The sequence below is a fragment of the Plecotus auritus genome, assembly GCF_963455305.1.
Source record: "Plecotus auritus genome assembly, chromosome: 8".
In the NCBI taxonomy this organism is placed as follows: domain Eukaryota; kingdom Metazoa; phylum Chordata; class Mammalia; order Chiroptera; family Vespertilionidae; genus Plecotus; species Plecotus auritus.
This window is the reverse complement of record NC_137782.1, coordinates 28,037,339-28,065,048: the sequence shown is the minus strand read 5'-3', so window position 1 is coordinate 28,065,048 and position 27,710 is coordinate 28,037,339. Positions and strand designations below refer to the sequence as shown.

General features: G+C 38.7%; 1 protein-coding gene across 2 annotated transcripts in view; it reads right to left on the bottom strand.

Annotated features, from left to right (window-relative positions):
- Nucleotides 1-27,710, bottom strand: part of NCOA3 (nuclear receptor coactivator 3) — a 107,381-nt gene that overhangs the window by 27,374 nt on the left and 52,297 nt on the right. For both annotated transcript variants that reach the window (XM_080685554.1, XM_080685553.1), the window contains exons 4-9: nt 6,315-6,419; nt 5,307-5,479; nt 4,745-4,845; nt 2,470-2,644; nt 1,485-1,673; nt 837-938 (exon numbers count right to left, since the gene is read on the bottom strand). In XM_080685554.1, coding sequence (XP_080541680.1) covers nt 837-938; nt 1,485-1,673; nt 2,470-2,644; nt 4,745-4,845; nt 5,307-5,479; nt 6,315-6,400 — 826 coding nt within the window. In that variant the 5' untranslated portion in view covers nt 6,401-6,419. The remainder of the gene's footprint in view (nt 1-836; nt 939-1,484; nt 1,674-2,469; nt 2,645-4,744; nt 4,846-5,306; nt 5,480-6,314; nt 6,420-27,710) is intronic.

Below are 27,710 nucleotides of genomic sequence, written 5' to 3'. Positions count from 1 at the left end.
TTTGAATTTAATTTAAAAAATCAATTTGCAATGAATATTACAAAAATAAATATATTACTCACAATTAGGGTGTTCTTGAATACTTTCAGCTGAAAATTCTCATGAAAAAATGATTTTAAAGTTGGTCAGGGCTGCCACTTAGGGAAAACATTATTTTTATAGATGCGCGTGGCATGAGGGGAAGGTCCGCCACTTGCGTCTACAGATGCTTATGGCGTACAATGGGTTAAGGCACAGTCCTTCAGGAGACTCTAACATTAAATGTTTTGCTATATAGACTATAAGAGTGTATCACATATCCCTTTCTACTTTCTGAATGTACAGAAAGTTACATGTCTAGGTAACCGCAGGTTCATTTTCACTTAAAGGAAAAAAAACAACACCTACCAGTAAAATTGTTCACATCTGAAGATACTATCCCTGCAATTATGATGCAAGAGAAAATATCTGCCTGAACAGCTAGTAGGGACAATTCTTTCCCTCTGAGAGGTGACTGCATTTTTGAACACTTAAAATCTAAACAAGGTTAACCAAGTACTCAAATCTGAAAGTTTGACAACTTTTGCTTAATATCAAATACACTAGAAATAAAATATATACAACTCAAATATGCTAAAAAATTAAAGTAGGTTTCATGATAGTCCTTAAAAACTAGCTATGCCTTTTCAAAATTTGTAGTGAATCTCTCTCAGGGCTGTGTAAGAAATACAGGAAATAATCCATGCAAAGCATTCATTACACTGGGTACAGCCTGACAGTACAGGCTGTAGAAACAGTTTTTTCTAAACATTTTCTAAATGAACAAAATGTATATATGCAATACACCAAGTTTTTACCTGAAAGATCATGTCTAGTAATAAAGCTCTCAGGGTTTGATGCAAATGCTCTTTCTCCTGTAGTAATGCGGCGTGCCACACAGATCATACAGGATTGCAAATCTATAATAAAATTTAACCAGGTAAGAAATGTATATAACCATTAAATATATCTGTTCAATAGGTAAGAACATGAAATCTACCTAATAAAAGAGTAACATGCTAATTGACCATACATTTGCGATGCCACCAGCCAATCAGGAGTATGCAAATTAACCCAACAAAGATGGCGGGTTAATTTGCATATGCAGGCGCCAAGCAGCCAGGAGCGGGGTGGGATGCTTGCATTGTTAACTTCATATATACTTTTAGTATATATAATGACTGGCACTATCCACAGTTTCGTGTTGCCATGGCGACGATGCAGGCGTTCCGCACCACCCCTGGCCACTCTGGGCCTCTGGGCAGCATGGGGAGGCAGAAAGGCGGCTCCGGGCTGGAGCTGAAAGGCAGTGCCGGCAGCCAGGGAAAGGAAGGCCCATTCTTGCACGAATCTTCGTGCATCGGGCTTCTAGTTCAGTAATAAGAATTGTAACAATGGAAATTACAAAACTATAAGTTTGGCTGCTATTTGTTTCATAAACATCACAAATATTTGATCACTCTTACCTTCCCCTTCCTCCATCATAGCTCGTGGCTGAGACAGGGCAAAGCACTGCATGGTTTCATATCTCTGGCGCATTTCAGGACTAGTGTTCATGTCTTCCACAATATCATGTGGTGTTTTCATCAACATACGGCAATTAAATGTATGGCTTTTTTGTCTCTGGGTCTCATTTGTCCAGGTAACTCCATTAACTTTGGAAAATAAATTTTAAAAATTGGCATCTCAGTCTATGACCATCATTAAGAACTCAAGCTATATTTTCTCATTCCACACATTTTCCTCAATAAGGGCTACACTAACATTTCAAGGTAGAGTTTCCCCTTACCCAGTTTCAGTTACCCATGGTCCAAAACTCTAAAGTAAAAAATTCCAGAAATAAATATTTCATAAGTTTTAATTGCGTTCCATCCCGCCCTACCCTGTTGGGACACAAATCAACCTTTGTCCTGCATATTCACGCTGTATACTCTATCCACCTGTTCGTCACTTCACAGCTATCTCCGTTATCAGATCTAGTGTCTCAGTAGCAGTCCTTGTGTTCAAGTAACCCTTACTTTACTTAGTAATGGCCCCAAAGTGCAAGAACAGTGATGCTGGTGATTTGGATATGCCAAAGAGAAGATATAAAATGCTTCCTTTAAGTGAAAAATTTATTGTATATGTATAAAAAACAACACACAGTATATATAATGACTGGCACTATCCACAGTTTCAGATATCCACTGGGGATCTTGGATCATATCCCCTGAGGATAAAGGGAAGCTATTGTACATAAAACATTAAAATAATTTCAACTAAAACAGAAACTTCACTGTATATTTTGGTCATATGAAATGTATACCATATTCTAAATTCACCAAGATCATATTTGAAAATTTTACTATTAACCACTTGCCTTTCTACATAAAAGGTAGATTTAATTTTCTAAGAAATGGTCAAGAAAAAAATTTTTTCATTTTATTTAGAAAATACATATTAAAGGCCTACCTGTAGATTTTGGTAAGTTTTTAAGGAAATCCTTTCTATCTTCTTCATGCAAGATATTATAGACACTTGTGTTAACCAGGTCCTCTTGCTTATATTGCAGGTATTGTGTGACATTTTCTGACACAAATACAATGTTTCCATCACGATTCACCACAAATAGGAAACCATCCAATGCCTAAAGTGGGATATGTTAATATTGGATATTATGGAATGTACAATATCCCTACTAAAGTTCATATGTTGAACCCCTAACCCTCAATGAAGACAGGGCTTTCGGGAGGTAATAAGGTTAATTGAAGTTATAAGGGTAGGGTTCTAATAAAATATGACTGGTGTCCTTACAAGGAGAGAGAGAGAAATCAGAGATGCACACACACACAGAGAGAAGGCCATGTGAGGGCACAGTTAGAAGGCAAGCCAAGGAGAGAGGTCTCAGAAGAAACCAAGCCTACTGACCCTGATCTTGGATTTCCAGCCTCCAAAACTGTAAGAAATAAATTTCTGCTATTTAATCCACCCAATCTGTGGTATTTTATTATGGCAGCCTAGCAGACTAAGACACAGGCCTTGGTACTAAGTAGAATTAAAAAAAAAAAAAAACACACACAAAACTACTGTTGATTTAGCAATCACTGCAAACTATTAACAGCCACCATTTCTATTAACATTAGTTCCAGGGTCTTATCTATATATAGAAAAGCCTAAGCGGCCATTTGACCAGTAGCTGTGATGCTCACTGACTACCAGGGGACAGATGCTCAATGCACAGGCATGAAAATATGGAACAGACAGATGAATCTCAGAGGGAAGGGGGGGGGCAGGAAGAGATTAACCAAAGATCTTATATGCATACTCGAGGCCCGGTGCATGGATTCATGCACTAGTGGCGTCCCTCGGTCTGCGGGGATTGGGTCGAAACCAGCAGTCCAACATCCCCCAAGGGGTCCTGGATTGCAAGAGGGTGCAGGCCAGGCCGAGGGACCCCACCGGTGCACGAATCCATGCCTCTAGTAAAAAAAAATGAAAAGATAATTTGAAGGGAAAAAATGTATATGTCAATATAAAGTCTGAATTAATGTCTAATCCAGCCGTGGGCAAACTACGGCCCGCGGGCCGGATCCAGCCCGTTCGGCTGTTCTATCCGGCCCGCGGAGCTGAAAGAGCGGAGGGTTCTCTTGCTCTCCCCTCCACTCCTTTACTTTGAATTTATATTATTTCACACAAACACTCCATCCATGCTTTTGTTCCGGCCCTCTGGTCCAGTTTAAGAACCCATTGTGGCCCTCGAGTCAAAAAGTTTGCCCACCCCTGGTCTAATCTAATTTTTTAAGAATTACATCTTCAAAGCTTTAAAAAATGAAAAAAAAATCATCCTTATTGCTTCCCATTTGACCATCTGATACTAAGTCAAGCTACACGAACTACTCTATTCCTTACGAGAATTTACAGAGAAATGTACTATCAACTAAAAGGAGAGGAGCAAACTAGATGAAACAAAATCAGTGACAAGTGAATTTTATGAAGGGCTTCAGGCCCTGACTTCAAGTAAGAGAAACAGTATGTAAGTGGTCTAAGTTAATCATACCTACTTAAGACAACTACTTAGAAAATGCACATTAAACCTTAAAAATTCCTGCCAGAGGGGAGGGCATTTTAGAGACTGGATGAAGGAACTGAGAAGTACAGATTGGTAGTTATAAAACAGTCATAGGGGTGTAAGTACAACACAGGAAATACTACTATAGTCATTAATATTGTAATAACTGTATGGTACCAAGTGGGTACTAGAAATATTAAGGGGAACACTTTATAAAGTATATTGTCTAACCACTATGCTGTATACCTGAAACTAATACAAAATAATATTGAATGTAAACTGTAACTGAAATATTTAAATTAGAAAAAAAACTTCCTTAAGAATATAAAATTGTAGTATGGCATATGATCAATCACGCAAAAATGCACAAAAAGTCTGAGGTAAAATATGCCTAATATTACCTTTGAATTTATGGGTTCCCTTTCCTCTCTTGTTTCTTGGTATTTTTTGTTTACTTTCTCAGTTTGCAACTACATTTTTATAAGTAGGTGCCCCTCTTCCCCTGCAGGCCTTCTGAGTTATATATTGTAAATATAAGAGCATTTTTCCATCATATTCAAAATACTAAGTTCTGTCTCATAAAAAGAAATCTGTCTTTTTGTTCTCATTACCTAACCAAAATTTCAAGCTTTTTAAAAATAAAAACAGCTTACTGGATAGCTAAAGCCATATACTTGCCTGAAGTAAAAGTGGTCCTAAGGAGTCTTTATCAATAACCCCCTGTCCTGTAGAAGATACATCAGCTTTCTGAACATCATCATCATTGGAAATAGCTTTTCCTAAAAAGACAGAAAACAGAACTACAAAGAGCACATATACCAGTGATAGATTAAATCCACCTTCAAACTGTCCCCAGAACAAAGACACACACACGTGCATATGCACATACACAATATTTCCTGATAAGAAAACGATACCACAATTTTTAAATGTTAAAATTAAACTTCAGAGTTACCTAGGAGGGAAGAAGATAATTTTCTTTCATTACTAAATGTACTACTATCCCATGGCTTCCTGGAAAAGCACTAACATTTGACAGAGAGAGCAACACTGGCCTTCTTCCAATTCTCTGTTAATAGTCCTAAAGAGTAAAACTGGTCAACTCATTTGCCCATTCCCACAGAGGCTAGCCTCAATTATTAGCAGCCCCCACCTAAGCAACAAGGAAGCAAAAAGACAAATGTAAACAATTAACAAGTTCCTTCTAAAAGACTTGAGTGTTTTTCTTACTTTGTATTACCTTGCTCTTTTATTTGGCGTATCTGTCTTACTGTTTCCTTCAAAATTGCACATTTATCTGGTTTGACATTGAAATTGTCAATATCACTAAGATTAGCAGATATCAGTTCAGCCAATTCTTCAATGTATTTACTCTCCTGCTCCCGTCTCCGCTTTTCACCACTGCAGGTAAGACTAAGAAGAGGGGCGGGGGGGAGAGAGGAGGGACATAAATATACCTATCACAAAAGAGCTATGAGCAGAATCAGTCCCTACACAACACCATTACCTTCATGTGTAAATAAACTAAATTCAGCCAATAAAACTATCAAAACATTGTGTTGAGAAGTGGTACAATATAGCATAAATTCATGCAAACCTAAATTCAAATCTACCTTTTTGTTAGCCCAGTAGCCTTGGGCAGAATTAATCTCAGTTTCATCAATCTAGAAACTGGGGATAAGTATTAATAATGAGATTTTATAAATTGTAGATTGTTTTTATTTTCAACTATCACATTAAAATTCCAATGATGCTGACCTTGGTAAATACAGTACTTAAAAGGCTACAGAGTATCACTGCATAAAATGCAGCATTTTATTTCTATTTTTTAAACTTCTAACTACATTCAGGAAACAAATGATGAAGCCTTACAAATGCCAAAATATCAACTAATAACATGTTCTCAAAAATATTTAAATTTTTTATTTATAATAATCTCAGTTATCTGTTCCTAACTCCTACCTCTTCCGTTGAGAAATGCTTCTTACAGTATCACCCTGTTAGTATAATATTCTCGCTTCTATCTGAATCAGCGATAAAGCGTCTATTACATCATAAGGATGTCCATCTCATCACTGTACCACTTTACTTACTATAAAGCAAAATAACAGTATTAAAGCAAAGACAAAAACCAAAAATATCTAACCAGAGAATGTAAACAACAAAAAGTTGAAATGTTATCTTTAAACCAAAAAAATAAGAGTAGGGGAGGAAATCTTGGTGAAGCATAAGAATATGAATTGCCTACCCTTGTCCTGGGGTATCACATGGCAATTTGCGTTTTCGTGAATCGGGGACCAGTGGATCCAAGGAGTTTTCTCCTAATCCACTCATCGTGAATATACATCAGCAACTAAGAAAGAATAATAAGATAAAAAATGTTATAAAATATCCATGACTCTATAAAGCTATTATATGCTTGAATGACTGCACATCATATAATTCAGAACTACTTTCCCTAACTGGTTAATTCTCAATATTCTTTTTTTTTTTTTTTTAAGATTTTTTAAATTGATTTTTAGAGAGAGAAGAAAGGCGAGGGAGAGAAAGAAACATTGATGTGAGAGTGCAATATCAATCCGCTGCCTCCTGCATGCTCTCTACCGGGGATTGAGCTCACAACCCAGATATATGCTCTGACCAAGAATCAAACTGACAACCTTTAGGTGCATGGGACGACGTCCAACCAACTAAGCAACATTGGCCAGGGCTTGATATTCTTTATAACTTATCAACGAGTATACTGAAGACAACCTCAGAGTTCATATTCCCGTTTGATTACGCAGAATGCCCAACCCCAAGAGAGAAATGCTTCTCCAGTGCTACCAAAAATGTGTACACTGAACATCTCACAAGGAATTAGGCATCTTCTTCATAATTAATAACAAGACAAAGAGACCTCAATTGATAAAATCCTAAATTTTATTTATTTCCAAGTAAGCACAAATAAGAGCTTATCTTATCATTTGGTAAGAAATGTTCCAATGATAAAAGCCTAAATTATATCAGGCTGTTTTCAAGGTAGCACATTTTTTTCTTTAGATCATTTCAATTAATATTTATCATCCAATGTGTTTTACTCCTGTTACTTCAAAAACCTAGATTGTATAAATAACATGTAAACTCCACTACATTCTGCTTAGGTGCACAACAATTAAACTCAAGGGGGGGGGGGGGAGGGATAGATTTTTATAAGATATACAAAGCAAAAATTATTTTTATATTAACTGATGGAAATATAATATGCTTTGATTAAACTTTCACTAATAAAGAAAATAAATGTAGGGCATTTCTTGTGGAAAAAAGAAACAGATTTTAACACTGAGGAGCTCATAATTTTAAGACATCTATAAACCTTAACTTACTAAGAATTTTTTTTGTCCTAAACTTTTATTTAGGAAAGCAATCATTGTTCTAAAGAATTCCAAGTCGCCCTAACCGGTTTGGTTCAGTGGATAGAGCCTCAGCCTGCAGACTCAAGGGTCCCAGGTTTGATTCTGGTCAAGGGCACATCCCCAGTAGGGGACATGCAGGAGGCAGCTGATTGATGTTTCTCTCCCATCAATGTTTCTAACTCCCTCTCCCTCTCCCTTCCTCTCTGTAAAAAAATCAGTAAAATATATTTAAAAAAAAAAAAAAAAAGAATTCCAGCCAAAACCGGTTTGGCTCAGTGGATAGAGCGTCGGCCTGCGGACTGAAAGGTCCCGGGTTTGATTCCGGTCAAGGGCATGTAACTTGGTTGCGGGCACATCCCCAGTAGGAGGTGTTCAAGAGGCAGCTGATCGATGTTTCTCTCTCATCGATGTTTCTGACTATCTATCCTTCTTCCTTCCTCTCTGTAAAAAATCAATAAAATATATTTAAAAAAAAAAAAATTCCAAGTCAACCAAACATTCCAAACTATTTTTTCTTAACATGCTAAAATGCATCTTGTAGTCTATCTACATTCTGAGACATACATTAAAGGACATAAATTTCCGCTAGGTGGCACAATACTACCAAGAAGGGAGATTAAATGAAAATGTAAAATTTCACACAAGATGCTGATCAGACTTAAAATATGTAGCTTTTTAAAAATCAAAATTACTTGATCATTAATCAGGAGTTCTAGATTACACCACTGTCTTAACAGATGCTCTAAGTATGAAATAAATATCAACAAAATTCATTCTACCTATAATTTTGGTAGTTAAAATATAAAGGCTGAAAAGCTAAGATGTTTTAAAAACTTGGTGGGTTTTTCCCCCTCACAACATTAAGTTACAATAAAGGAGCAAAAAAGAACTGAAAAGAACTTTGATTAAAAGTTGCTTAATGCTATGATTTTAAAGCATACTCAGAATACAATCCTATCACAGAAGCCTTTTCAAGCCCCGGACACTGCAGTACAGAAAATGACTATAGTGGACTTTTCATTGAATCAGAATCTAAAGGCCCAAAGTGTATTCAATATGAACTCAACCATGTAGATCTTTGAGCCATTTTTGCAATTATTTTTTCTTGTATGAAATGTTTCTACTAAAGAGTTAATCTATGTTATACTACTTAAATATATATGACAATACACACTTTACTAGTAAGTTTACAGTCATCCCTCAGTATCCACAAGAGATTGATTCTAGAACCCCCTTGGACACCAAAATCCATGGATGTTCAAGTCTCTTATATAAAATAGCATAGAAAAATGTATACAGTCAGTCCACATCCACAAATTCCCGACCACAGACAAAAACTATGTTGGATGCAAAACCTGCAGGTACAGAGGGCCGACTATACAGTTAGGCAAGATATTCTGTGCAATTACCTCAAGTACAGAATAGCAGCCATTTACAATAACTTTCAATGCTGTCAAAATTTAATTTTACCTATGTCTATATTATTTGGAAAAAGTCAGAAGTATATCCATGATAAACCTGATTTAAAATGAACAAGAATCTTATAGCAACTGAACAGAATTTCTCATATAAATACTGTATGTCCTTCCATACATAGTAATCAAACTATGGAACATGTTTAAGCTTAGACATGAATAGAATAAAACAAACTGCTAGAAAATGAACATTCCTAAACTTTAATTCAGGCTAAAAAGCAGCTAAGAATTACACTTGTCAATCAGCTCAAAAGCCATGAAATTGTTATATATGGCTTAGCAGCATTAACTAGCTTTCCTTTTGGTTATCTGAGGTTAAGACCAGAGGGAAAATCTTGATTGTGTACAACAAACTAACCAAATGCACAAGGATACAGGAAGCACTTACTCCCTGTCCAAAAGGAAAAGATATTAAACAACAAGCTAATGTCACGAGGCAAGCAAGAAGTTATTTTGTGGGGTCCTAAGAAAAGCCATACCATGACAAAATGGGGAGGAGATAGGTTACCCAGTAAATCTCAATTGGCATATAGACCAACAAAAATATTTTACTTTTTCTAAATTAATAAGGAAAAAGGAAGGGAACAACTTTTGTTGCTACAGTGCTGAGCATATCACATATTCTATGTAATTTCTCACAGCAACGCTCCAAGGTATGTATTATCATTCCCATTTTATAGATAAGGGAACAGCTACATAACTTTTCACTAGATCACACACGGATACCGGATGGCAGAACTGAGACTGCGATTGCTTCAAACTTTATAACCAACAAAGTATGTATCAAATGTTTCTTGGGCCTTTTATCTCAACCCCAACACCACCACCAAAAAATAAACCTTTTATACTGTTGAATCACACTATCTCCAACCAGTTAGCCAGAAAATTTCTCAGCCCGTAAGTAAGAATACTGAGAAATTATTACATCTAGGGTTAAGGGCATGCAGTATTAGGGACAGAGGCAAGGAACTGCTCAAGTTCAACAGGTACTAAATGTTGCTACTCCCCTCCGGCCCCTAAAAACTAATCATTACAAGTCACCAGATAAATTGTCCTTTTACATAGTCTAATATTAACCATGACTCTTATTTCCACTCGAGACAAATAGTCAGTGGCTCACACAGCAAGAAAAAAACTTGAGATCAGAAAATCACAAACTATACCCTAAAATAGTCCTAAGTATTTTTATTCTTGTATTTTATAAGATTAAATGCTGGGCCCAGAACTCTCTGACTATCCCCACCGGTAACTGAGTTTATTGGTCAGGCTTGTTTGCCTGAGTTATGCAAGGTTATGATTAATATGCTAATTTAGGGAGTGTTTCTGGGTGTCTCCTGAGAATCACAGTAACTTAAGGAAATTTTTCAAACTGTAGAGTTGACTTCTTGAAAACATCTTGAAACACTATGTAAAAACAGATATTGCTCAAGTCAATTAGAAGAAAATATTGCTCTTGGAAAAAATTTATGAGACATTCGTATATAAAGGCACTACTCAAAACTCAAGTTACAAATTGGCATGCTTACTCAAGACACTTTAGTATGCAGTCACCACTAGTTCATCTAAAGGCTTAATCCTACAAGATTATATTTTCTAAAATATCAAAGGTTTTATTTCAATCTGTTGTGTAGCTCCAAGAGCACCAGTACCATGGAGGAAAGAATTTAACAAAATATAGCCCATGTATTTCCGGGGAACAGGGAGTAGTAGGGAAAGAGACAAGTCCACACATGGAACCACTATGAAAGTCCTCTTCCAGTGATTATCGCCTACCTTTATGCTTTAATTCCACCATGGTAACGAGAATAAGAGCTGAAAAGAGACAAGGAGGGAGGAAAAGAGGGGGAAAGTTCCAGATAAAAAACTAACTGGCAATATCTTTTTGTTCTGCTGCTAATAACCTGTTATGTTTGGTGGGATAAAGTATAAACTACCTAATGCAATCCATTTTTTCAATTTAATTCCATTTCAACTCAAACACATGTCCAGAACCATTTTAGGTCCAGGAAATAGAAACGAATGACACCACACACTGCTAGAACTCAGGCTAGCAGAAAAGGAAACCATTTAAACAATTACAAAATAATTTTGTAAGTGTTCAAATGAACACACTGTAATAAAGTACATGGGAACACAGATGATAGGAAACCTACCAGCTTACAATTAAAAAAAAAAAACAAAAACAAAAACGTATAAATGGTGTCTACAACCTTGGTGTGGACATGTGTCAGAAAACACTATAATCTCAGGACCTGGTCATTCTTTTTTTTTTTTTTTTTTTAATATATTTTATTGATTTTTTACAGAGAGGAAGGGAGAGAGATAGAGTTTGAAACATCGATGAGAGAGAGACATCGATCAGCTGCCTCCTGCACACTCCCCACTGGGGATGTGCTCACAACCAAGGTACATGCCCTTGACCGGAATCGAACCTGGGACCCTTGAGTCCGCAGGCCGACGCTCTATCCATTGAGCCAAACAGGTTAGGGCGGACCTGGTCATTCTTTTCCTCTATCTTTATTTTATAATGCCAGCAAATATGGAAAGGAGCTACCAGAGAACAACCAAATAAAATATACTATTTTTAATATGTAAGTTGAGCTGAAAAGCAGCCGAATGTAAATTAACAGTCATTTTATCCACAAGGTTTCATTCCCTCTTCTCTCTATGTTTGCCTTTTCATTCTCAATCAACAGGCCAATCCCAAAGGCCCTTCACATTTTTGCTCCAGTTTAAATTTGATGAAGTCAAACTCAAACACAAACTCCTCAGAGGCTCTAGTACCAGAACTGGGCATACCAATTAGCCAAGGCAGGTGTTGGATGCAACTGGAAGCTGGTTGCCAAGAGACTTTTCAACCTCTACATAAGCAACAGAGTTGAGGTTCACAAATATACATTGTGCAGAGAGAGTTAAACAAGCCAATTCCATCTAAATCATATTACCCTCTCCTGACAGCATACTAAATAGTGGGGTAATTCCTTAGGTATTTTAAAGGTTACACTGACTCCTACAATTTAATGCACTGAATCTATCCTAATATATAAAGAGCCAGGTGCCTTCATAACCAGACAGACAGCCGGTCACCATGAAGTGCATGGAGCACCTCTTGGTCCCCTCCCTCCCCCCGGCCCCCGAGCCACTCGCCATGGGGGGGTGGGGGGATGGCGGCGGGTGGGACTGGGAACTGTTGAGCAGCAGCGGCGGGCTGCTTGGCGGGCTGCTTCGCGGGGCAGCAGCAAGCTTAGCGGAGCAGTCACCGGGTGGCAGCGAGTTTCGCAGAGCAGTCACGGGGTGGGGTGAGTTTCGCAGAGCAGTCGAGGGGCGGGGGGAGGCTCGTGGGGCAGGGGGAGTTTCACAGAGCAGTCGAGGGGCGGGGGAGGCTCGTGGAGCAGTCATGGGGCAGGGGGAGTTTCACAGAGCAGTCGAGGGGCAGGGGAAGCCTCGCAGAGCAGTCGAGGGGCAGGGGGAGGCTCGTGGAGCAGTCACGGGGCAGAGGGGAGTTTCGTGGAGCAGTGGCAGGGTGTGGGGAGCCTCATGGAGCAGTCACAGGGCAGGGAGAATTTCACGGAGCATGGCGGGGTGGGAGGAGCCTCATGGAGCAGTGGCGGGGTGGGAGGAGCCTCATGGAGCAGTGGCAGGGTGGGGGGAGCCTCGTGGAGCAGTGGCAGGGTGGGGGGAGCCTCGCGGAGCAGTGGCAGGGCAGGGGGAGCCTCGTGGAGCAGTGGCGGGGTGGGGGGAGCCTCGTGGAGCAGTGGCGGGGCGGGAGGAGCCTCGTGGAGCATGGAGGGGCGGGAGGAGCCTCGTGGAGCAGTGGCAGGGTGGGGGGAGCCTCGTGGAGCAGTGGCGGGGTGGGGGGAGCCTCGCGGAGCAGTGGCAGGGCAGGGGGAGCCTCACGGAGCAGTCAAGGGGCCTCAAGCATCACGGAGCATCCCGGGGTGGGGAGCTTCACGTAGCGTCACAGGGCGGCAGAGGCCAGCGATGGAGGCCAGGCTAGGCCTATGTACCCTAACCACGCACAATTTCGTGCACACTGGGCCTCTAGTGATACAATAAAAAGACAATGGGATTTAATGGAATCAAACTTGAGAGATGAATCTCAATTTCACTAAAAGGTAAACTTCTTTCACTGTAAAAAGCTTATCAACTGTAAAAAACTGGGGCTAAGCACACCTCACATACCATATGTATTTTGCAAGGATAAAAATGCAAAGCAAACATAGGGAATAACAGTGATCCCTAGAGGTACAAAAACCAAGAACAAAGATGTATGCTCAGCAACACTCATTTTGCTCTCATTTGGAAAACAAATAGCTATGAATATCCCATATGGCAACAAATTAAAAAGATTCAGACAAATAAATTAGCCAGGACTATGCAGGCTAACCTCAACATACAAACAGCTGACTGAAATTCAAAACAACTTCCCATTGAAATAGTGTAGTGAGCTGTAGCCAGAAGCTAACATAATGCCATGAAATACCAGTCCAGCCCTAGCCTGTTTGGCTCAGTGGATAGAGCGTCAGCCTGCGGACTCACGGGTCCCAGGTTTGATCCTGGTCAAGGGCATGTACCCTGGTTGCGGGCACATCCCCAGTAGGGAGTGTGCAGGAGGCAGCTGAATCAATGTTTCTCTCTCATCAATGTTTCTGACTCTCTATTCCTCTCCCTTCCTCTCTGTAAAAAATCAATAAAATATAATAAAAAAAAGAAAGAAAATACAGGTCCATTGTCATAGATATCTGTGTTCTTAAGATAAAATAGTATAAAGAATAAGTAGCACCTTTTAGAAGATTCTAAAGAGGACATCCAAACACCTTCAAAGGTACTAGATAAAGTACACAATGGTTCTTTTTTATCTCTTTTTACATCTAGATTTGTGGTTTAATTTTTCTTTGACAGACATAAGTTTCTCTATATCAAAAGTACTTTTTATACATAAGGTTGTCCCTTGACACATAATGAAAATATAAGCAGAAGAGAAAGACGAGAAAACCAAGTTTTTAGCCCCCTTGAGATAAGTGGTAAAGTACTAAATTAAGATAAACAGTGAGGAGTTAGGGGTGTGTGTACAGAGCAGAAATAAAATATGATACATACATAATTAATAAGCAATAAAGATGTAAAGGAGAGATGACCACAACATGTGACCCATTCTCTCCTAATGCATTCTTTCTATCTGCCTCAGAAGAGGAAGATATTAGAAGAAATTTTAAAACTTAAGAGCTATCAACATTAGCCACCTGGTAACCAAATGGCAGAGAGCAGCAGAACTGCTAAAGAAAGTGGCACTAAGCAAGCAATGAATGACACAGGGAATGGTAACCATGGGTTAATAGCAAAACAGCTATTCCTATACTGGAGGACTTGCAGAGTAAGAAACTTAGAAGTACCAACACTACCCCCTACATTATGGAAATTAGCCCTGTCCACCAATATCAAAAACATAAAGAAGCTACAGGTTTACTTGTGACATTAATACTACAAAAATTAACAATGTGGAAATTCATAGCCAATAAAGCACATTGAATTAATTTTTCAAAAAGAAAAGATACTGAGGGTAGAAGAGAAAGAGTAAGATGTATAAAGGAAAAACAAGAGTTCCTTCTCTAAAAGCAAATGGGTTAAAGCTGATGGTTTCTAACTCTAGCAACACAACATGGCAAGTCAGATTCATAAGTCTTCCGGGGTGGATCATCATCATTACTACAGGTTGTTCTGTGGCTCAGTCCTTGCGGGGGGGGGGGGGGGGGGGGGGGCGCGCACCGCGGCGGGGTGGGAAGTGGGATGTGGGTGTGTTCTTTTTCTGACCTCACATCTTGTTCCACTCCTAGACTAAATAACTTTAAATTCAAAAGAATCCTTTTTTAAAATAATGTTTCTATATCCCTAGAAGTTACATGCCTATAAACAGAATTTCTCTCTTCAAATAATCTCCAAAAGTCATTATTGATTTCAGGATGACAATAATGTGAGAACATATATGTCAAAGTCCAAAAAGAAAATTTTAAAGCACTCTTAACATCACTTACATGTTGGAGGGTAGGGTAGCATTGGTAGAAATGTTAAAAAGTATCAAAGTCTAAACTGAACAATAACCTCAACTGCCTTCCTAGCCCCCTTCAAAATACAGCTTCTATATACCATCTGGAGCAGGGGCAGGGGGGCGGGGACTGTGCCTCTAAGTCAAGACTGTTCCAGGGAAGAAATTTTCAACAAGCAAGAATATAAAATGAGAAAAAGGACAAAAAGAGCATCACTCAAGTAATTTAAAAAAAAAAAAAAACATAGCTTGGGTTTTTTTGTTGTTGCTGTTTATAGATCAATTTCATGATTCATGACTTTAAAGAGCTTCTTTCTAAACTTCATAAAACCTGCCTATGCATGTCTTAGGAAATGAAGCAGGGGCACCTCATTGCTAGAGAATATTTGAGGCAAAATTTTAATAATGAACTCTTGTAAAATCATTCATACAACTAAACTGGCTAAAATCAAAACCCACTTCAGCAAGTGTCTTAAGAGTGGTCACTAATTACCAGGAATGTAATGTACAATATGATGACTACAGTTTACACTACTATACGATATATAGGAAAGCTGTTAAGAGAGTAAATCCTAAGCGTTCTCATCACAAGGAAAAAAATTTTTTTTTCTCCCTTTCCTTTTTATTATATCCATATGAGATGATGGATGTTAACAGAATCTACTGTGGTAATCATTTCACAATGTATGTAAATCAAACCATCATGCTGCATGCCTTAAACTTATACAGTAGCATATGTCAATTATCTATATATATAAAAAGCAGTGACCATAACGACCGAAGGCTCGACCAAACACCAGAAGTCAGTACTGCAGTCTGTGCTGGGTTGCCGTGGCGACCCAGCACTGACTGCTGAGGGGCTGAGGATCAGGCCCAGAGAGAGGACTGGAGAGAGAAGCAGGGTCTGATCCATAGCCTCCGTGGCAGCTGTTTATCAGCTTTTCCCTCTCTTTCTTTCCGGGCCTCCGCAGGGGCTGCTGATCAGCCCCGCCTCTCTGATCAGGCCCGAAGATAGGCCCGGAGACGCTGACTGGCACAGAAACCGACCAATCAGAACCACATCTGGGTGAACTGTGAGGAGCCAATGGCTGTCTAGGAGGCAGAGCTTTTGACACTGACTGGCATAGAAACCGACCACTCAGAACCTAAACTGGGTGAACTGCAAAGGCAGAACCTAAGGTGGGGACTGAGGGGGGGTTTTAAGGCAGTTGGGGGCAAGATCAGGCAGGCAGGGGAGGGCAGTTTGGGGCGAGATCAGGCCGGCAGGGGAGGGCAGTTGGGGGCGATCATGCAGGCAGGCAGGTGAGCGGTTAGGAGCCAGCGGTCCCAGATTGCAAGAGGGATATCCAACTGCCGGTTTAGGCCCAATCCCTATAAACCAGGAGGTTACACTTTGATTCCTGGTCAGGGCACATGCCCAGGTTACAGACTTAATCCCGTGTGGGGTGTGCAGGAGGCAGCCAATCAATGACTCTCTCTCATCACTGAGGTTTCTACTCTCTATCCCTCACCCTTCTTCTCTGAAATCAATAAAAACATATTTACTTTAAAAAAAGAATGGTTAGCCCTAGCCAGTTTTGCTGAATGGTTATAGCATCCACTTGTTGGATGAAGGATGAAGATTTAATTGAGATCAAGGGCACATGCCTTGACTACAGGCTTGATCCCCAGCCCAACCAGGGCATGTGCAGTCAAGGTGTCCCTCTCTCCCATCTTAAAGGTTAGTTGCAAAGTGAAATCTGATTATCTCTTTCTGTGTCTCCTCCTCCCTTCCATTCTCTCTCTCTCTCTCTCTCTCTCTCTCTCTCTCTCTCTCCCTCCCTCTCTTATATTTTATTGATTTTTCACAGAGAGGAAGGGAGAGGGAAAGGGAGTTAGAAACATCGATGAGAGAGAAACATCGATCAGCTGCCTCTTCCACACTCCCTACTGGGGATGTGCCCGCAACCAAGGTACATGCCCTTGACTGGAATCGAACCTGGGACCTTTGAGTCCGCAGGCCGATGCTCCATCCACTGAGCCAAACGGGTTGGGGCACCATTCTCTCTCTTTAAAAAAAAAAAAAAAAAAAAAAAAATCAATGAAAAAAGTATTTTCGGGTGAGGCTTAACAAAAAAGTAAAATAAAAAGGAGTGGTCACTATTCAACGTATTGAGTGTTGTCTACATAGACAAAGAAGATCAAATTCCCTATGCCATGTACTTGGGATGAACTGCTGATCAAAACAGACAAGGTGGCCCTGGCCGGTTTGGCTCAGTGGACAGAGCATCGGCTTGCGGACTGAAGGGTCCTGGGTTCGATTCCGGTCAAGGGCATATACCTGGGTTGCAGGCACATCCCCAGTGGGAGGTGTGCAGGAGGCAGCTGATTGATGTTTCTCTCTCATCGATGTTTCTGGCTCTCTGTCCCTCTCCCTTCCTCTCTGTAAAAAAGCAATAAAAAATATTTTAAAAAAAAAAAAAAAGACAAGGTGTTTTGCCTTCAATTAGCTGATGATCCAGTGGCAGGATCAATAATCTAGTACAGTGATTTTCAACCTTTTTCATCTCATGCACACATGATCTAATTAAAATTCTGCAGCACTCCAAAAAATATTTTATTTTTTGCCAATCTGACAAAAAATAGGTATAATTTTTATTCATTTACCAAAAAGAAAAAAAAAATAGTAATTACCTACCCTTTTGACGTCAAAGTGACTTTTTTAAAAACCAGGCATATAAGCATTTCTGGTACCAAAAATTAACCAATCAGATGCAACATTATTATGCAACATGACCAATAACATGCAGTTCTTTTATATGACCTTTATATTTATGGTTCAAGACAGGGTATTCACACCAGACAGCCATTGCTGTATTGGCTGTTGTCCTTTTTTTATTTGAAATCTAAGGGAAAAGAGGTCAGTTCCCCTAACTAAAAACAGTTTTTTAAATTTTTTTGCAACACACTGGTTGAAAACCATTGATCTAGTTAGGTATAGAATCACAAAATGTGTTTGTGTGCTATAAAAGGTCTCCACTAAAAATTAATGCCTGATCTGTCATTCAAAAGCAGGAAATGAGTGCTGACAGAGTACACAACGTTATACATGATAGTTGTTCAAAGTCCTAACCTTCTGCAGTCAGTTTGGTTCTTACTACTAAAAGGGAGACATTCAGGTTAAGGACAACAACATGTCCTTGAGACTGTCCAAGCTTTACTGGTTTGCTCAGGCGCCCTTCGTGGGTAAGAACAGAACAGACTGCTGTATAGCAGGAACTAGATGTGCTACAGGTAACAAATACATAAAGCAAGGTGAAAGGTTTATGTCAAATACTTCTAGAGTTCCAACCAAATTAGTTCATAGCTTCTCAACCTTTTTGATATCAGGATTCCTTTACCTCTTAAAAATTTAGAGAAAAAAAAAAGCTTTTGTTATTTGGGTTGTATCTATCAGTATTTACCATATTATACATTAAAACTTAGAAACATTTGAAATACTAATTCATTTTATAATAAGCCCATTATGTTAAAAATTTTATGAAAAATAAGTTTTTTGAAATAAAAAAATTCCAAGAAAGAGGTGACACCGCTTTACATTTTTACAACTCCTTTGTCTGACTTAGGGGTAGCTGGATTTTCTTATCTATTTCTCCACTCCATCTGTTGTAGTATGTTATTTTGGTTAAACCTAAAAAGGAAATCCAGCCTAAAAGAAACATGTATTTGTAAAAGGAAGGACTATTTCAATAGTCTTTTACAAATAATTAAGCGGTAACTTTCCTTGATATTATGCTAAAACTTGACAAGTGGTACTTTGCTTTTTTAAAAAATGTTTTTTATTGATTTCAAAGAGGAAGGTTGAAGGAGAAATAGAAACATCAATGATGAGTAAGAATCATTGATCAGTTGCCTCCTGCATGTCCCACACTGGGGATCAAGCCTGCAACCTGGGCATGTGGCCTGACCGGGAATCGAACCATGGCCTCCTGTTTCATAGGTCAATGCTCAACCACTGAACCGTGCCAGCTGGGCGGGACTTTGCTTTTTTTTAATTGTTATTTATTTACTAGAGGCCCGGTGCACGAAATTCGTGCACGGGGGGGGGGGGGGTCCCCTCAGCCCAGCCTGCCCCCTCTCACAGCCTGCCCCCTCTCACAGCCTGCCCCCTCTCACAGCCTGCCCCCTCTCACAGCCTGCCCCCTCTCACAGCCCTCAGGAGATGTCCTACTGACGGCTTAGGCCTGCTCCCCAGGGTGAACAGGCCTAAGCCGCAGTCTGGCCTCCCTCTGTGGGCTGATCAGGGGAAGGCGCCAGCCTCATCACCCGCTGCTGCTGCCACTGCCAGCCGCCGCAGCCACCAAGGTGTTTTCACCAACATGGACTCCAATCCCTTCACCACGAAAAAATGACAACTTTCTTTAGGCATTTTCAAGATGTGTCTTTCATAGGATATGACATTTCTTTATTTTTTATCCTCCCCTGAGGATATGTTTCCATTGATTTTTAGAGAGCTTGGAAGAGAGAGGGAAAGACAGAGAAACATCAATGTGAGAGGGACACTTCGATTGGTTGCCTCCTGCATGAGCCCTGACCTGGGCCCTGGCCAGGGAGGAGCCTGCAACCTAGGTACATGCCCTTGATCAGATTCGAACCTGGACCCTGCAGTCAGCTGGGGTGGGGGCATGCTCCAAACCATGCGGAGCCGCCCAGAGCACGCCCCCAGCCCTGCGTTGTGTCCGCTGGGCTGGGGGCGTGCTGCCTGCCCAGATGCCCTCCCTCCCTCTGCAGCCAGGGAGCAGGACACTATGGGCAGTTAATTTGCATATTACCCTTTTATTAGATTAGATCAACTCCAGAGACATAGAGGAAGGGAGAGAAAGTCAGAGAGAGAAAACCAGCGATATTTTGTTGTTCTACTTATTCTTATATGTGCCCTAACTGGGGATTGAACCTGAAACTTTGGTGTACACAGATGACGCTTCAACCAATCGAGATACCCAGCCAGGGCTGACAAGTCGTACTTTCTTAAAGGTTAGTTGCAATCATATCAATGAGCTTTCATGCTGTAACATTAAAATATAATGACCTCCCTTGCACTCTGAACAAATCTTTAACCCATGCATGATTTTAAAACATCATTGTCATCTGGATAATACTGGTTCACTGATGAAGCAGATTTTCAAATACTGATATTTTCATTATACAATATCAAAAACTCCACATTGATATCACCACCCATCTCATCCTAAAAGTTCTTTTGAGTACTGAGAAGATGTCACACTCATGGTGGCAGATTCAAATTTACCAACAATTTTTACTTAAAACTCAAATTTTACCACTATTAACACATCAGATGTTTTCCTTGAAGACCTAGGTCAGTGGTAGGCAAACTCATTAGTCAACAGAGCGGCAAACCGCGGCTCACGAGCCGCAGTTTGCCAACCTCTGACCTAGGTTCACCTTGCTCATTTTTAAGAAACTGTCAGCAAAATCCAAGTTTCAATAACCATAGTTTTTCAGTTGTTCTTTCAAGTAAAAATGGTATTCCGTGAAGAAAGTGGCCAATTCATTACAAAAGCCAACTGCCCAAGTGCTTTTCCCCAAGACAACCTAAGCAGAAGTGCTTTCTGCATGTTTTCCAGTCTCACTAGACAGAATATTTAAAATATAGTACTCAAAATGGAACACTTAACGAAATGAGCCATTTTGCTGCTTTATCAAGGACAATCCTGAGTGGGAAATGGGGGGGGGGGGGTCCTTTAACTATGAGTGCATGGCAGTGAAGAACGTATGACTACTAGTACAGTCTGGTGGTGCCACTGCCTTGATCCATGCTAAGGTGCCAGCACAGCTTTATGCACCACTGCTTTTGCACCATCAGTACAAACATCAGCAGGATGAGAATGGCAAATAACATATACTATAAAAACAGTTTGAACTGTGTGGACCCCACAAAAGGTTCGCAGGGACTCCCAAGGGTCCATCAATCACACTCTGAGAACCACTGAACTAGATTAATGTTGGGGTTCAGGGTTTGAAACTACAATGGTTTCTCCAAGATCCTCCACATTGATTTAATAAATATTTCAGTATCCACTATCTGTAGACCTATACAGAAGCTCATCAACTTACAGTGGGGTTACATCCCAATAAACCCATCATAAACTGAAATAACCCCATTAAAAGTTGAAAATATTTAAAGTATAAAATGCATTTAGTACACCTAACCTACTTAACATCGTAGCTTAGCATGGCCCACCTTAAACATGCTCAAAACACCTACATTAATTAGTCTACTGTTGGGCACAATCATCTAACAAAACACTGTAGAATGTGGGTTGTGTACCCTTGTGGGAGCTGAGGCTTGCTGCTGCTGGCCAGCATCACAAGAGAGTATCCTACCATACATATCACAAGTCCAGAAAAATGAAAACTCAAAATTCAAAGTACATTTCTACTGAATGTGTATCACTTTCGCATCATCAAAAATCTTAAGTCAAACCACTGTAAGTAGGGAACCATCTGTATAACTATGTTATGTTGTGAGATTAAGAGAACAAAGAAATTCCTGATAAAATTACTTAGTGGATTATTGCTTTCAACCAAACACACTTTTCCCCCTTGCTCCATATACAATAATGACAAAATATTTTTTATTAATTTAGAAAGACACAGACATGCTCAAATATCACAAATATATTTTCGGACCAAAACTGAGCAAACACAAGGTAATGAACTGATGACTCCATGGAACCACGGAGCTCCAGAACCAGAAATTAGCAAAGACAATCAAGAAATCAAATCATGCACAAGATTAACAGGACGGAAAGCAAGGCTCATAGGTAGAAACCGAACAAAAAATTCCTGAAAGGAAGGTGGGGAAAAAGCAATTATCAATAGCTAGTTACTGATCATAGCAAACTGTCACTGCAGCTGAAAAAGGGCGATCTACACAAAACCTGGGTCATGCACATTTCTGATAGAGCAATTAATACTTCAGCATGGGATCCTGAACCTAGACTGAATGTATGGTAGAAATGGGTAAAGTCAACGAAAAACAGAGCTAGGGCCCCGCCTGTGTGGGCTCAATGGTTGAGCATCAACCCAGGAACCAAGAGGTCATGGGTTTGATTACCAGTTTCAGGCTCAATTCCAGTAGGGGGTCAGTGCAGGAGACAGCCAATCAATGTGTCTCTCTCATCGATGTTTCTATTTCTCTATTCCTCTCCCTTCTTCTCTAAAAATCAATTAAAACGTATTTTTAAAAAAAAACAGTTACACCCTACCTGGTTTGGCTCAATGGATAGAGCGTTGACCTGCGAACTAAAGGGTCCTGGGTTCGATTATGATGAAGGTCACGTTCCCGGTAAGGGGCATGCAGGAGGCAGCCAATCAATGATTCTATCTAATCATTGATGTTTCTATCTCTCTCTCTTTCTCTTCCTCTCTGAAATCAATAAAAATATATTTTTTTAAAAAATAGAGCTAGGAGTGCCAGGGGCAGGGAGAGCAGCATACATGAAGGGCACCAAAAGAAGAAAAATACATTTCCCACTCAAGATGCAAATTGTAAACTAAAATTCTCAAGTGTACTTGAAAACAGAACTAAGAAAGATGGCCAAGAAATTCATCAATATCTGAAGATAAACTCACCACCCAATAAAATGAACTGGAAAGAAGTTTAAAATACATGTTTGATTCTTAATGAGATAAAGAATTGACAAGTATGAAAAAATAGATGAACAGAAACAAAATAAGTGGTTGTGAAAAGAATGAATTATAAACCTTCAGATAATATAAAGTATAAAAAAAGATAATATTGCCCATTAGCTGAGCATCAGATATCCAAACTCTGGATAGATTTGGTTAGCATGAGATACTTAAACCCATATCCGGAACCAAAACTCAATAGCATGAATTCCTAGACCAGTGGTCGGCAAACTGCGGCTCGTGAGCCGCGGTTTGCCACTCTGTTGACTAATGAGTTTGCCGACCACTGTCCTAGACTATAACAACACACATAGAGTAACGTGGATTAGAAAACTGATGAAACCAACCAGAATGTAGCACAATGAAGAAGGGAAAAGAGTTTACATAAACCCCAGCATAATATTAACAAATTTTAATTTTCTGAACTTCAATTTCTCATTCTCTAAAATGGATATGCCATCACCTTAACAAAGTTGCTTAAAGAATTAAAAACCATGTAACGCCCCCCCCCCCCAAAAAAAAAGGGCAAACGGCAGGCTTGAAAAAACAGCTTTCTCTAGAATCAAGGTTATCTTTTTTTAATGAAATCTGCCTCTTTAATTATAAAGTAGCTACATCTACCATCCAGATAAATTCAGGAAACAATGTAGTATTTGCATTTTCTAACTCCTATATTAGCTGAATAACTTAAGTAAATTACCTCAACCTTGGTACCTAAGAGGGAGTGATGGAGATGTCTTTTGGAACGTACTAAATTCCCAAAAATGCTAAGATCTACAAATAAGTTTTGGTAATGGTCTTAAAGTGTTCTTATGTAAACATTTCAAATATTTTCTTTAAACCTCTCTGATAGTGTATACTTCTCTGTCTAAAGAATTTATTGAAACAGTACCTATTAGAAAGGCACTTGGATCACAAGTAATTAAGGACAATTTCTTCTTTGAAAATTCATGCTAAAATTCATAATTAATTGCTCTTCAATTTTTTAAAATATAAGGACATTGGCAATTTAACTAACCTAAATTTAAAATTTTTCACTATTCATCATTCTTAATAAAATGGCTTCCTTTTCAACTGCTCAAAAAAAAGAAAAAAAAAGAAAAGGAATAGAACTCAGGCTTCTTATATTTCAAATGGAATTGGGAGAGAGGTATTTAAGTAATGAAAACAGCCACAATTTACATGTTACCTTCACTCCACAAAAAAGGCTTACCAAAAGCCCAATTAAAAATTCTCATGCACACAAAAAATTAACTTACTTCCCAGGGCCTTATACTACTGAATCATCTCTGAAAATGAGAAGACAGGAGGATTATAGCTGTGCATGCCCAATTTATCTTCTGAAGTCAAAGCATGTCTCCCGTTACCTTGCAGCAAGACAATGTGATCTGCATATCAATATATTGTAGGGTTGCAGTATTTGAAACCCATACCAACCATTAAAAGGTGTTACCAGTATTTTAATTAACAAGTTTGCCAACACATGAAGAACTTTGCAGTTTTATTCTAGAATTCTTTCTAAATTATTATCACAATCAAGTTTTAAAGAAAATTCTAAAAAGCTAAGAACCAAGACTAAAAAGTCATGTAATTCCAATTCTCTTTATGTCACCCTCCAGTAAAATAACTAGCTCTATAAAAATCCTTTTAAACAGAAAAGCAATATACCGGTAGTTGATTTAGAAAAAAAAATAATTTTTATAACTCAGTTTTCTACATTAGGGTCAAATGTTATAGTAGGGCAATGAAAGAAATGCCAAATCACACACTGTGTAATAGGAGTGCTACCTGGAACATATTAAGTACATTTTTACTTGTTATAATTTAAAAACTATATAAGATAAAAGTCTACCGAATTAACTATCCTAAACTGATCTCTGTGAACTCACAAAGTATATTCACATAGTATGTTTGTGTACTCACATAGTATGAGTTTAATAAATGAAGCTCACTGAAGAGTAATAATACTTAGTTTCATTAATACATAATGGAAAATATATCTTAGGAACATATGTTGACCACGTGTGCATACATGCAAAGCAAAGTGTTCAAAGTTACTCTAAAATGTGAAAGTAAGTAATGCCCCTGTTATCCTTGATAAATGTCAGCTCATGCACTCATGCCCAATACACACTATTTTTCACAAAGCAGAATCCCAGAAAAGGTAATTTTGAATCCATCAGCACCATGTAATGGTTACACATAAGTCCTATTCAAGGTCAGAAGTTTAGAGGTTTTCAATATCAGCTTCATAATAATTCAGGCTTTATGTTAAATATTTTACAGGTTCAAAAACAATAGTCTTAGTAAAATAGTTTTCGGAAACAGAATCATAAAGTTTGGCACATGAGAGATAGGGCCATTTATAATAAACTGAACTATTTGTACAGCAGTTCACTTTTATATCATTGTGCTGATATTTAGGCCAATTGTATTTCTTAATTAAGTTACAAAATTAAGTACTACAAGAGCTATGTTATTACCAATCTGACCATTTTTATGTATATATTCTCTAAGTCTAATAAAACTGTCCTTTTTATGAACCCTGACTATGAACAATTTACTAAGACCTCATCGCCATTCATTTTCACCAAGAGCAGAAAAATGGTGATTGTAGATTAGTACAGCAATTTAGATACTTGTTGTTCATGTCAAAGATGAATCTTGCAACTTTAACAGTTTTCTCTACATATTTTAGAAGAGAAATATCAAAGCAAACCAGCTTAACCTTCAGGCTTTTGTTAAAGGAATCTTTTTTATATGTGACCTCTGCTCAAAACAAAAACAAACACAAAAAAAAACCTTTTAAAGTAAATAACTGTTTGATCAGCATTAAATTCAAAATATTTAAGCCTTCAAAATTATTAATGCATTAAAATTCTCCTATATATCATCACAGAACCAGTTACCTCCAATTTTAAATGTATCATTAGTCATCAGTCTTCCTTCCATAGAAGGAGACTCTTAAAAGTTTCAAACTGCCTGGCCGGTGTGGCTCAATGGCAGAGCATTGACCTATGAACCAGGAGGTCATGGTTTGATTCCTGGTCACGTCACATACCCAAATTGTGGGCTCAGTCCCCAGTGGGGTGTGTGCAGGCGGAAGCAAATCAATGATTCTCTCATTATTGATGTTTCTATCTCTTTCCCTCTCCCTTCCTCTCTGAAATCAATTTAAAAAAAAATTTAAGTTTAAAACCTAAGAAGAAAATAAAAGGTGGGTAAGAACCTAAGTTGATCTGATTACCCCAACTAAAATAACTTTGGCTTTTCCACTCGAAACCATAGTACTTAAATTAGTCCTAAATAGCAGATCCACCAAAATTATGGCTTTCTTGGTAATTTTTTGTAATTACTATCATAAGCTTGAGAACAAAAATTTATTTCTAAACATTCTGCTGCAAGATACCCATTAAGTATTTCACTGCAGGTAGGTGTGGGTATGACTTTGAATTAATTTTCTTAAGAAATTATTTTCAATATAAACTTTCTTGACACTTGAAAAAGATACTGTTGTAGAATTGACATTAACCCTATAATTACAGGATGACTACTATAACAAAGACTGAAAGAGAATTTTTAAAAATTGAGGTGAGTTCAATTAACATGTTATTTTTGAAACCCAGGAATGTTTGAGACAGCAAACCTTCTGAGGTCAGTACCATGAGAAAGGTAACAATATTTTTCCATAACATTCCTTTATGGCATTATAGAGCTCTTACTATTCCTCAATACATCAGCTATGCTCTTTAACAACTTTACTGAGATCTAATTAACTTACCTTACACTTAAAAATATGTGAGTCAATGGCCTTTATTATATTCAGAGTTGTACAACTGTCACCACAATTTTAGAACACTTTCATTATCCCAAAAAAGAAACTCAGTACCCTTTAGCTGTCTCTCCCCTTATCCTCACAATTCTCCCCAACCTCACACAATCTCTTCCCTAACCCTACCTTAGGCAGCCACTAATCTACTTTCTGTCTCTATGAATTTACCTATTCCGGACAGTTCATACAAATGGGATCATACAACATTTAGTACTTTGTGACTAGTTTCTTTCACTTAGCCTAATCCTTTCTAGTTCATCCACATTGTAGCATATATCAGTACTTCATTTCTTTTTATTTCTGAATACTTCATTGTATATATATAACATTTTATTTGTTCACTCATCCATTGATATTTAGTTTGTTTCCATTTTTGGGGGGGTATTATGAATATAACTATAACTATGAATATAACTACAAGTTTTTATGTAACCATGTATATTCTTAAATGAGAAATCATGAACACTAAAAAAAAATCAAAACATATTTTGATGATATATACAAAGAAGCCTCCAAAGTTTGCTAGTAAATAAAAAAGAAGCAGGTTTCTTAAAAATAGCTTTAAAAAAAAACTGGCATCCAAACGTGCAGTTTTAACTATGATTAATATGCTAAGGGCTTTAGTGGAAAAAAATGGACAACATGCAGGAACAGATAGGTAATGTTAGCAAAAAGATGGAAACTAAGAAAGAAGTAATAAACAGGACTATTAGAAATCAAAAACACTAACAGAAATGAAGACTGCCGCCAAAACCGGTTTGGCTCAGTGGATAGAGCGTCGGCTTGCGGACTCAAGGGTCCCAGGTTCGATTCCGGTCAAGGGCATGTACCTTGGTTGCGGGCACGTCCCCAGTGGGGGGCGTGCAAGAGGCAGCTGATCGATGTTTCTCTCTCATCGATGTTTCTAACTCTCTATCCCTCCTATCCCTTCCGCTCTGTAAAAAATCAATAAAATATATTAAAAAAAAAAAAAAAAAAAAACTGGCATCCAAACGTGCAGTTTTAACTATGATTAATATGCTAAGGGCTTTAGTGGAAAAAAATGGACAACATGCAGGAACAGATAGGTAATGTTAGCAAAAAGATGGAAACTAAGAAAGAAGTAATAAACAGGACTATTAGAAATCAAAAACACTAACAGAAATGAAGACTGCCGCCGAAACCGGTTTGGCTCAGTGGATGGAGCGTCGGCCTGCGGACTCAGGGG